This window comes from Palaemon carinicauda, chromosome 17 (assembly GCF_036898095.1).
Source record: "Palaemon carinicauda isolate YSFRI2023 chromosome 17, ASM3689809v2, whole genome shotgun sequence".
In the NCBI taxonomy this organism is placed as follows: domain Eukaryota; kingdom Metazoa; phylum Arthropoda; class Malacostraca; order Decapoda; family Palaemonidae; genus Palaemon; species Palaemon carinicauda.
This window is the reverse complement of record NC_090741.1, coordinates 46770229-46783001: the sequence shown is the minus strand read 5'-3', so window position 1 is coordinate 46783001 and position 12773 is coordinate 46770229. Positions and strand designations below refer to the sequence as shown.

Here is a 12773-nt window from a genome sequence, read left to right as displayed (position 1 = left end):
TGTATATATATATATATATATTTATATATATATATATATATATATATATATATATATATATATCATGACTGGCATAGAAAGACCTTAAACAGACGCGAGTTGAAAGACATATCTGAGACCTTTTTCCTGCAGTGGACTAGTTCAGGATGTATATATATATGTATTATATATATATATATATATATATATATATATATATATGTGTGTGTGTGTGTTTGTGTGGATGTGTGTAATAAGGACGAATAGGTCTAAGCCTTGTGTAGACTGCGCACATTTGGTATGCTTTCACTCAAATGATTTTTAGACAACATTCACTCCAATATAGGGAAGGAAAACCAAGTACTATATTTTCGTAATAATCGTTTATTATACATAGATTAATCGTATAACTCTCTTAAACATTAAACAAAGAGAAAATATTGGATTGGGTACTTCAGAGCTGTGAGAAAAGCAGTTTTGTTGGCAACGAAACGAAGAATTTAATGTTATTGGTGAATAACCGGTGCCTTTGGCCAGCTAAGTCATGGCGAATCAGTCTTTAATTCATATGTAAGTCTTTTACTTATGCTTAAAATAATCTACTTATACTTAATTTTATCATCGTTTACATATGATTGAGTATTTTAGAAGGTAAACATTGTACTTAGCTGGTACGATATAGTATGAACTTACAAATTCTGTGGCTGCCTGTTCTGGGTTTTGAATTTTCAGTGTTTGTGAAGAATATTCAATTTCTATTCAGTTCCACCTTAAAGAATTAAAAAATTCTAACCTTAAAGATAATCTGTATGTGTTTGATGTGTATAAATGAGCCAGCAGACAATTGGTGTATTCTGTGAAATTTTTGGTTTTAATATATTTTCGTGTTTGAAAAGGCACCGATTAATCTCTTAGATGATAACTACAAACAAAAACTATAAATACAATTACTACTTAATCGTTTTGAGTTCATTGCTCTTACTCACTAACACGTAAAATTGATAGGTCTAGAGAGACTAAATACATGGACGTCAGGTTGGCCCGTATAGGCCTAGAGAGAACGCAGGACAAAATAGTTTTACACGAGGTTCGTCACCCAGTTTCTAACCTGTATTTTTGCCGAAATATCAAATATTTTTAGACTTTCCAATGGTAGGGGCTTTGCGAGAAGACTTTCAGACTTTCCAATGGTCGAGACTTTGTAAGAAGACTTTCAGACTTTCCAGTGGTAGAGACTTTGTAAGAAGACTCAGACTTTCCAATGGTGGAGACTTTGCGAGAAGACTTTCAGACTTTCCAATGGTAGGAGCTTTGCGAGAAGACTTTCAGACTTTCCAATGGTCGAGACTTTGTAAGAAGACTTTCAGACTTTCCAGTGGTAGAGGCTTTGTAAGAAGACTCAGACTTTCCAGTAGTAGAGGCTTTGCTAGGAGATGACCAGGGAAGGGTGATGAACAAGTCAGAAGTGGATCCTGTGAGCAGCCATCCTTTGTCAAGGTTTTGGTTCCTTTCAGGACACTTCGTAGGATGAAGATTAGAGGTAGAGGAGCTTTTGGCGAGGAGAATCTTCTTAGATAACGAAATGAGGACGATGATAAAAATATCTGTTAAGCAAAACATTTTCTTTTTCTAGACAGTGCAAGGCGGACGGAGCGAAGAGGGTCTGTTTCGTTCATTAATGATGGAATTCCTATATAATTTTCTCATAGTTTAGTAACCAACTCTACATTTCTTTGTACTCGTACGTTCAATAGTCACATGTCTGGATATATATATTAACTATGTTGAATGATGCGTCAACTTTTGTAATCCAGTTAATCATAGTTTCGCCAATTGCAAAGTCGTCCCAAGTTATTCAAGAGTTGCCTCGGTCTGTCAAGAAAGTCTCTCTACTCTATACTTGTATGATCCGCGTAGATTTAGAAAGAAATATCTGTTGGGCCCATAAATATTTAAACTAGCAACTCTGAATATTCTAGGAGAACTTTACATATAGAGAAATACATCATTAGGAACATATTATGGAAGGCGAAACAAGAGGGAAAGAAGGTAATATATGTAGTATAAAGTTGACACAAATTTAGCCTCACATCATGAAATCCCTTTGCGTCAGTAGGCGTAGGAGGAGAGGATGATGTACTAAATTTGTGTCATTTAAGAACGGTATTTTTTCATCTGGAAAACTAATTCTAATGTCTAAACCTAATGAGCATTGCGTTGGCAAACTGGAAAATAAGGAAACATATTTTGGTTTGAAGTCATTCGTCCGTTAAGTCTGCTTTGCAGGACCTGGGAAATGGATTGTGGTCGAATAGAGTTTTTTACCGAAATCATTCTGGAATCTGGACAACAAGGACTCTTCGTCTTCATCATCTCCTTCCTCAGAGGAGGAAGAGGACGACGATGATGATGACGACGAACTGCTGTCTTCGCCGTCTTCGCTCGATTCTTCTTCGTCGTCGTCGTCGTCTTCTTCATCGTCGTCATCCTCTTCTTCTCCACCTTCGTTGTCTTCCTCGTCATCATCATCATCACCTTCTTCATCATCATCATCATCTTCATTGCTTTCTTCTTCGTCTTCTTCACTGCTGCTGCTGCTGCTACTGTCTTCTTCTGACGATGATGAGCTGTCTTCTTCGTCCTCTTCATCTGAGTCTTCTTCTTCGTCCTCCTCTTCAGAGTCTTCCTCTTCTTCATCTTCATCGTCATCCTCTTCTTCTTCATCCTCATCTTCTTCTTCTTCATCCTCATCCTCTTCTTCTTCCTCATCTTCCTCCTCTTCTTCTTCTTCCTCCTCTTCTTCTTCCTCTTCTTCACCTTCTTCACCCTCTCCATCACCCTCCTCTTCCTCTTCCTCTTCTGCCCCTTCGGCTTCCACGGCAGCGCCTCCTCTTACTATGAGGGGAGATGACTTCGCAGCCATTGCAGCAGAGGAGACCCCAAGATGCACGGCGGACTTCCCAATCATGTCAGCGATATTGGAATCCACTTTGGTGCTTGACTGCTGTGCCTTCCTCTCCTGGAAGACCCTGAAGAACTCTGCCTTGGCCTTCTTGACATCTTCAGTTTCCTCTGGAAGGTTGTTGCTGATGACTTTGAAGCCGTCCGCACCAGACACGTAGTGCACCTCGACGTCCTTTCCATTGGCATCTGTGTATGAGTATTTTCCAATTGTCTGACCATTCCCGTCGGAGGCTTGGAGGTGGGATCGACCGTCTGCGCCAACGTCATAGCCGTAGACGTATCGGCCACCGCCAGGTCGCTCGAAGAAGTTGATGGTGTCCTCTGGATTTTGTGTCCTGCTTCGTTGCTTAGATAGTTGTGTATCCCATACTTTATTTAGGTCTCCTCGAACGGTTTGTGGGAGTCTGTCTAATCGCACAGCAGTTCTAGAGCGAGAAGTTGCTCTTACAGGCGTTTCACTGGGACGGGCCTCGGAAGTGTAAAGAATACACGCCACTACTGCCAACACAACTGTCACCTGGAATGAATAAGACAAATAGCATTAATGTTTTATGAAATTGAGATAAAAGCAAAGCAAATTCATTCAAAATGAACAGTCTATCTGCCCTCACTATTTTACCAGCTTTGTAATATATGTGTGGAGTTTCATTTGTGGTTTTTTATACTGGTGTCAAAAGTCTTCTGCCATGAACTAACAGTCTATAAGAATTTGCAATTTTGGAAATTTTGTCATCTGGCACTTGCTGACTAAACTTGTCTAGTATGGGCCCATACCACTAAGTATTGAAAAGTCTTTGAGGGGATAAGATGCCTGTTGGCGGTCACTTTATAATTGGTTGGCTGACCAGAGCAGTGCATCTTTTCCATCCAGGTAGTACAGTACTTTATACTGAGCCTTGGTTATATAACGTTTTGATTGTATAATTGGCAATGTACCTAAGTTAGGTTAGGTTAACTTTTAACATGTTAGGTTACATTAACTTGTGATATACCTTAAGATATGTCATGCTAAGTTAATTGATGACTGTATATATCTCAAATCATCGATCAGGCTAGGGAAAGTTAACTTGTGATATATCGCTTGAAATATCACCTCACTCTTTATGGCCAATGGGGCTCGTCACAAACTTGCAAGGATGTTCAAACAGCGGTAAATTTTAAATTTGATGCCAAACCCTTACAGGGAAAGACCAACATAGATAAGAAGAAAATCTACTGGTTATGTGTGTCAAAATTTGTAGCAAAATAGCAGAAATCGATAGGTTGAAGATTCATGCCTAGATCATCCATACATATACCAAGGCACTTCCCCCAATTTGGGGGGTAGCCGACATCAACAAATGAAACAAAACAAAAAAGGGGACCTCTACTCTCTACGTTCCTCCAGCCTAACAAGGGACTCAACTGAGTTCAGCCGGTACTGTTAGGGTGCCACAGCCCACCCTCCCCCGTTATCCACCACAGATGAAGCTTCATAATGCTGAATCCCCTACTGCTACTACCTACGCGGTCATCTAAGGCATCAGAGGCAGCAGGAGGGCCTACCGGAACTGCGTCACAATCGCTCGCCATTCATTCCTATTTCTAGCACGCTCTCTTGCCTCTCTCACATCTATCCTCCTATCACCCAGAGCTTCCTTCACTCCATCCATCCACCCAAACCTTGGCCTTCCTCTTGTACTTCTCCCACCAACTCTTGCATTCATCACCTTCTTTAGCAGACAGCCATTTTCCATTCTCTCAACATGGCCAAACCACCTCAACACATGCCTAGATATCTATAATTATTCGTTTGTTATAGATTAGGTTGTGGCCTATTACCTGCACAGCCTTTAATTACTGGATTCACTACCGCTAAAACCGATATGAGATAGGCTTAGAATAGTACATATAACACCATATACAAAATAGAGTAATTGTACACTTCGTAAGTGCAATTGTTCATGGAAGTGTTTAAAAGTTAAATAACTATTCCTTGACACATGGTGGCTTAAGATTTTAGTTTACCAGCTAGATATACCACGTTCGATGCGTAAGCTAGCTCCAATGCATTGAGGGGAATTAAGGCTATGACCAAAGAATTGAGTTATGCGTTTGGTAATTAGCCAGTTGGGGTGGAAAAGGATGGACAGGGACTAACAATTTGCTGATAATGTAATTATATATATATATATATATATATATATATATATATATATATATGTATATATATATGTGTGTATATATATATGTATATATATAATACATATACACTGTATATATTTATATATATATATATATATATATATATATATATATATATATATATATATATATATACTGCATATTTATATATATATATATATATATATATATATATATATACTGTATGTATGTGTATATATATATGTGTGTGTATATTCATATATATATGTGTGTATATATTTAATGTATGTATGTGTATGTACATATATACACATACATATATAAGTGTGTATGTAATTATGTGCACAGTGTATGTACCTGTTGTTTTCATTATCGTTCTATATGCCTCTCCAACTCTAAAGACCAAAACAGACCGATATTAAACTGAATCCATATCCCTTGGTCCGGTCGAAGGCTCCTGGCTGTGGGCCATTATCCGCCGGCCATATGACACGACCACTTGCCCTTTCGAGGGAGCCCCCAAAAACTCACATACGGATATTATGGCCGATGGTATACCCAAGGCCATGGGGGCAATATGTCCTTGGCATTTTAATCAGGTCGGTTTTTTTTTTCCATTGGGTGAATGTAATTAGTTTGCTGGTTTTTGTTTTGCGTTAATGTGTATATGTGTGTGTTTTTTTTTTTTTTTTATGGGGTTCCGGATCTCCCGTCTATATTTACTAATTTAATTATATTCCTCATAATGATATAAAGGTAATTAGTATATTAACGAAACAGGTGGTACTATAGTCCATTTCTTTTAGCGATGCAGATTTGCACCGACTCGCAGCGGTGCCCTTTTAGCTCGGAAAAGTTTCCTGATCGCTGATTGGTTAGAATGATCTCGTCCAACCAATCAGCGATCAGGAAACTTTTCCGAGCTAAAAGGGCACCGCTGCGAGTCGGTGCAAATCTGCATCACTAAAAGAAATTGACTATAGTAATCATGACGCCTTCTCCACCATACTACTACTACTACTACTACTACAACTACTACTACTACTACTACTAGCTAAGCCACAACCCTAATTGGAAAAGCAGGATGCTATAAGCCCTAGGGCTCCAACAAGGAAAATAGCCCAGTGAGGAAAGAAAATAAAGAAGAAAATAGAATAGTGTGACCGAGTGTACCCTCAAGCAAGAGAACGCTACCCCAAAACAGTGGAAGGCAATGGTACAGATGCTATGGCACTACTCAAGGCTAGAGAACAATGGTGTGATTTTGGAGTGTCCTTCTCCTAGAAGAGCTGCTAACTGTATTGTACTATAATTTTTAAGTGGCTGCTATCCTCTTGGTAAGGGTAGAAGAGATTCTTTAAGTTATGGTAACCAGCCCTTCTAAGAGAAGGACACACCAAAATCAAACCATTGTTCTCTAGCCTTGGGTATTGCCATAGCCTCTGTATCATGGTCTTCCACGGTCTTGGGGTAGAGTTTTGCTTGACGGTACACTCAGGCACACTATGGTAAGTTTCCTTATTTCCTTTCCTCGCTGGGCTATTTTCCATGTTGGAGCCCTTGGGCTTGTAGAATCTAGCGTTTTACAGGTAGGGTTATAGCTTAGCTAATAATAATAATAATAATAATAATAATAATAATAATAATAATAATCAACATCACCGCCTTCTAACATGGTATGTGAACACCTTAGAGTTTCCACTATCCCTTTATCTGAGTCTCATTTCCTGGAAGCTTATTTTTCTCTCCCTCAAGATAATAACTCCGTAATCAAATAATTGATAATGGAATTATTGTGAGCATTTAGTTTTTAAAATGTTTACCGATAATGCGATATTTACTCACGACATAATTTGAGACGTTTCATTAGTCGAAAGGGGTTTTTAGAATTTCAAATTCAAGTCAAACTAATGTTTTTGTCACATTGTGGGTGCAAAATTACGTTTTTAAGGTCGGAGAGAGAGAGAGAGAGAGAGAGAGAGAGAGAGAGAGAGAGAGAGAGAGAGAGAGAGAGAGAGAGGAGGGAGGGAGGGGGGGGGGTTTCCCATCTAATAGCAAAGTCCATCAAGAGGCTATCCTACCCTCCCCCCCCCCTACATAATCAAAAAGAACTTCCTCTCTCTGCATCAACCGTATCACCGATCTCGGCTACGACCTTGAGTTGCCACTTGACGTTTTGGCGCTCAATTATGGACCACTTTTCCTTTCCACCAGTGCTCGCTAGGTTGGGCAGGAGGGGCACGCCCTTTGTGGATGTACCCAGAGTCCCAGGCGCCTTGTTTCCAACTGGCGTGGCCTCTCTCGTCTCCGGTTGGGTGGGCTGAGAAGGCAGGGTCACACCAGGAGTTTTAATCCTTCCTTAGGACTTGCCACATATTGCAGGCGCTCACATGCTATATATTTTAATGGATATTTTATCTTTGGCATAAATTACACACTTCCGTGTTGGCAAATATTTTATTCCATGTGTTAATCTGTCAGTTAGAAATGCATTTTTGTTTGTTGCTTTCGTTGGTTTAAAGTGACCTTTGTTCGTGTTAATTTTTTTTTGTTACAGGGCCAAGTTTAAATGGATTAGAATTTTATTATTTAGCTATTATTTTTCTATATATCACGTTTTATAGTTTTGATTTTATTACTTTTATGTTTTTAGATTTATTGCTACTTTTTTATTTCATATGAACACACATGCATTATATATATATATATATATATATATATATATATATATATATATATATATATATATATATATATATATATATATATAGATAGATAGATAGATAGATAGATAAATAATGTCAAGCAAATCAAAAGCAGTAATGCTCAGCATGCACGTATACACGCAAGTTTACGGTATATCGAATAGTCCTACTTACAGAGTTCAGTGCGCTCCAGCTATTAACACAACTGACTTCCTGTTTGTTAAAACGTTTTGAAATTAAGAGAAATCCTAGTCAATAGAGAAGTTAATTTGCAATAGCGTCCTAAATCCTTCGATATGTTTTAAAAAGCTTCGTTTTAAAACTTTAAACCATTCCTCGAAACACTGGTTGTGATCAGAAATCAATGAGGCGTTGGCCTAGTGAAAGGATAGAATTTATTGACTTTGGGCTGTTCCTGATATTAGTTTTTGTCCTTGTTTTTTATCGAGTCGAGATAATCATAGTCTTGCTATTGTTTTTTTATATGTTTGCTCCAGACTTGGAAATCGAAAGGACTATTTTTTTGTACGAATAGATGTAGAACAGGGTGTACATGGTAGAGTCGGACTAGACCGATATTCCGGAGTTCAGGATTTAAAGCGAATTTGTTTGTTAAGTTTGTTGTCTGAAGCACATCTTACATCTGGTATCTCGTATTTAATCTCGATTCTATTGTATTTGTTTATTAGTTTAAGGCGAGATAAACAGGAAATAGCAACAACGACAAATAGACCAGTGTTGAAGGACAGTGTTTAGGGTCATTGCCTATAATCTGTCATTTCCGATTGTAGAAAATCTGTCTTTTGTTGTATAATTATTCCAGCTATTGCCATCGTTATAGACAATTAATGGCTGATCTACAATACAGTAAATAACATCGTTACAATATTATTATTATTATTATTATTATTATTATTATAACTAGCCAAGCTACAACCCTACCTGAAAAAGCAGGATGCTATAAGCCCAATGGCCTCAATAGGAAAAAATAGCCCAGTGAGGAAAGGAAATAAGGAAATAAATAAATGATGAGAACAAATTAACAATAAATCATTCTAAAAACACTAACAACGTCGATGAGAACAAATTAACAATAAATCATTCTAAAAACAGTAACAACGTCAAAATAGATGTCATATATAAACTATTAACAACGTCAAAAACAGATATGTCATATATAAACTATAAAAAGACTCATGTCAGCCTGGTCAACATAAAAACATTTGCTCCAACTTAGAATCCATACTAAAGAATTTCAATGAATAAGGATAGTCCAGGAAGAAGGACCCGCAAGAAAAATTAGGTGAAGAACACCTTCACCCATCGGTCTATAAAAACTAGTTCTGTCTCGTCCAATTCTACCATCATCTTACCTTGTCGTTCAGAGAATGTAACTTACCTGCATTCGATGGTTAAGATTTAAGTTTCATAATATTAATGTGTTTTTTTTTTTTTTTTTCGTTTTTTTCATGTCTGCTTTTTAACTACCTTGGCCCGAATAGATAGAGACAGCTTGAATTTTAAATTCATGATTTGCACAGCGGTAAATATAGTGGCTTACATATATAATTCTATTCGAGATATTGAAAAAGACCTGTTATTATTATTATTATTATTATTATTATTATTATTATTATTATTAGCTAAGCTAGAACCCTAGATGGAAAAGCAGGATGCTAATGCTTTTAGACCAAGGAAAAATAGCCCAGTGAGAAAAAGAAATAGGAAAATGAATAAGCTATATGAGAAGTAATACATGTTGGATATAACATATCTTGAGAACTATAACAACGTTAAATTAGATATGTCATATATAAACTATAAAGAGAGACTTATGTCAGCCTGTTCAACATAAAAAAACATTTACTGCAAATGAAGTTAAAGTATTTCGATTTAAAAGTTAAAGCATCTATGAGGTTAATGGTACATAGGCCTATTTAATTTTTCTATTTTCCTTCCTCTTTTCATACTTGACTTATTCAGGTGTTTCCAATTATTCATTATTTGTCGATTTTTACTTTTGTATAACATTTCCTTACAATATATCATCATCATCATCAGCCATTGTTAGTCCACTGAGTAAGGCCTTTCTATACCAGTCTATACCCGCAAATATTCTTAGCTCGTCAATCCATCGTCTTCTTTTCCTGCCGCTGCGTCTCTCTCTCTCTCTCTCTCTCTCTCTCTCTCTCTCTCTCTCTGTATATATAAATATGTATATATATATATATATATATATATATATATATATATATATATATATATATATATATATATATATATATATATATATATATAATATATATATACACTGACTAACAGTGGTAGTAGATAATTAATATTACTGATTTTCATGGCCTAGATTTGCTGAAGCCCCATTTGTTCTCAAACTGAAGGGGAAAAAAATATCATTGTGTTACGGGTAAAAAATTATTGTTTTTTTATGTAGCTATTGAAGGAAATGACTTAGGTAATTGTACTATTGAAAATCTGGAAGAGAAAGTTTGTACTGTTATTAGGTTAGCTGGTTGATTTTGTCAATAGATAGATAAATATTTTATCGATTAATGAGAGTTATTCGCTTGTGTCCTTAAAATCTGATATACACTCATAGGCCTACATATGTATATAGCCTACACGTGTTCAAATATAAACGTAGGTCTTCGATACTATTTCAAGGCCCTTTTTAACTCTCCTCACCCCCCCCCCTCTTCGCCCACTGTTGCAGTCGTATTGTGACCTCCGCCTGCAGAGGTGTGAAGGGCGTGACATTCAAAGATGACGTCACTGTTTTATTGAAACAAAACACTTGCGTTTGTAGTTCGACGCCGGATGACCACGTGGTGCGGGTTACGCGTTATAATCTCTCTCTCCCTCTCTCTCTCTCTCTCTCTCTCTCTCTCTCTCTGTCTCTCTCATATGGCTTTATTCATGTCTGGAATTTGGCCATTTTACATCTCCACTCTGGCCATTGCGGATTGGTGATAGTGGGAGACTTCTCTGTCTTATTGCTCACAGCAATGCTAAGTATAGCTCTTTGTTGATTATGGCTATACACAAACCCTTTCACCTCGTTGAGGTATCCCCACTCAGAAAAGATATATATATATATATATATATATATATATATATATATATATATATATATATATATATATGTGTGTGTATATATATATATATATATATATATATATATATATATATATATATGTGTGTATATATATATATATATATATATATATATATATATATAAAGCGGACCAGCCTTAATTTCTTTATCTAATTACATCCGAAATTGGGCTAGATAAGAACTGCTATTAGAATGTCCTTTTTCAGTAGCCTAGGTCTCAAGAAAATAATTTAGCCAGTGGAAAATTTGAGAGGATGCTGAAGAGGTTCTTCCGTTCGCCTGACATTTTAAGGATGAGCGAGTTTTTGGGGTCAGTTGGTCATCGGACGCGGAGAGGAGAGAGAAAGGAGATTCAGACAATCTCTACTTGAAATTCTGGTCTAGTTTGAGAGAGGGAGAGAGAGAGAGAGAGAGAGAGAGAGAGAGAGAGAGAGAGAGAGAGATTAGAAGTTGTACTGCCTATTTAAAACAGGTTGTTGAGAGGTAGATTTTAATTTGCTAAACAATTATGTTGATATGGGTAGCCATGCTAAACCATAGACTCATGATGTTATTTTTAGTTTATATCCTCTAATTATTATTACTATTATTATTATTATTATTATCTAAGCTACAACCCTAGTTGGAAAAGCAAGATGATATAAGCCCAGGGGCTCCAACAGGGAAAAATAGCCCAGTGAGGAAAGGAAATAAGGAAATAAATAAATGAGAAAAAATTAACAATAAATCGTTCTAAAAAAATTAACAACGTCAAAACAGACATGGCACATATAAACTATAAACAACATAAAAAACAAATATGTCATAAGTAAACTATAAAAAGACTCATGTCCGCCTGGTCAACAAAAAAGCATTTGCTCCAACTTTGAACTTTTGAAGTTCTACTGATTCAACTACCCGATTAGGAAGATCACAGACTTTAATGGTTATCTCGTCGTTATCAGCAGTCTTTTTTTTATATCTTTTAGTATCTTCTTATCATTCTCCCGTATCTTTTCATCCGGTCAAAGTTCACCTTTTCAAAGACAATGCAATCGCTCGTTCTCAGCGACTTATGGTGCGCAAATAGACCGTTGGTGGCGTTCGCCGTCTCCATAAATGAAGAAAATTTTTTCGTTGCCCAAATTTAGGCGTCTTTGTGCCATTGTTTTTATACCAGTGTGAATATAGTAGACGTTACTATGTCTATTGTTATCATTATCAGTATTACTTGCTAAGCTACAACCCTAGTTGGAAAAGCACGATGCTATAAGCTCAAGGTAGCGACATTTGTATAGCATCATAAATCCTTTGAACGAAATCTAACCCTATTTTTTGATCATTCGATTTTTACTGATACTTCTAAAAGGTTTACTGTAATGTTATCATTATCAGTATTACTTGCTAAGCTACAACCCTAGTTGGAAAAGCATGATGCTATAAGCTCAAGGTAGCGACATTTGTATAGCATCATAAATCCTTTGAACGAAATCTAACCCTATTTTTTGATCATTCGATTTTTACTGATACTTCTAAAAGGTTTACTGTAATGTTATCATTATCAGTATTACTTGCTAAGCTACAACCCTAGTTGGAAAAGCATGATGCTATAAGCTCAAGGTAGCGACATTTGTATAGCATCATAAATCCTTTGAACGAAATCTAACCCTACTTTTGATCATTCGATTCTTACTGATACTTCTAAAATGTTTACTGTAATGTTATCATTATCAGTATTAATTGCTAAGCTACAACCCTAGATGGAAAAGCATGATGCTATAAGCTCAAGGTAGCGATATTTGTATAGCATCATAAATCCTTTGAACGAAATCTAATCCTATTTTTGATCATTCGATTCTTACTGATACTTC

At 36.5% G+C, this 12773-nt stretch overlaps 1 protein-coding gene across 1 annotated transcript in view; it reads right to left on the bottom strand.

Annotated features, from left to right (window-relative positions):
- Window positions 1-355: 355 nt before the first annotated feature.
- LOC137656719 (clumping factor A-like) overlaps window positions 356-12773 on the bottom strand; it is a 16565-nt gene continuing 4147 nt past the window's right edge. Inside the window, exon 2 of the mRNA XM_068390955.1 lies at window positions 356-3460. Coding sequence (XP_068247056.1) covers window positions 2249-3460 — 1212 coding nt within the window. The 3' untranslated portion in view covers window positions 356-2248. The remainder of the gene's footprint in view (window positions 3461-12773) is intronic.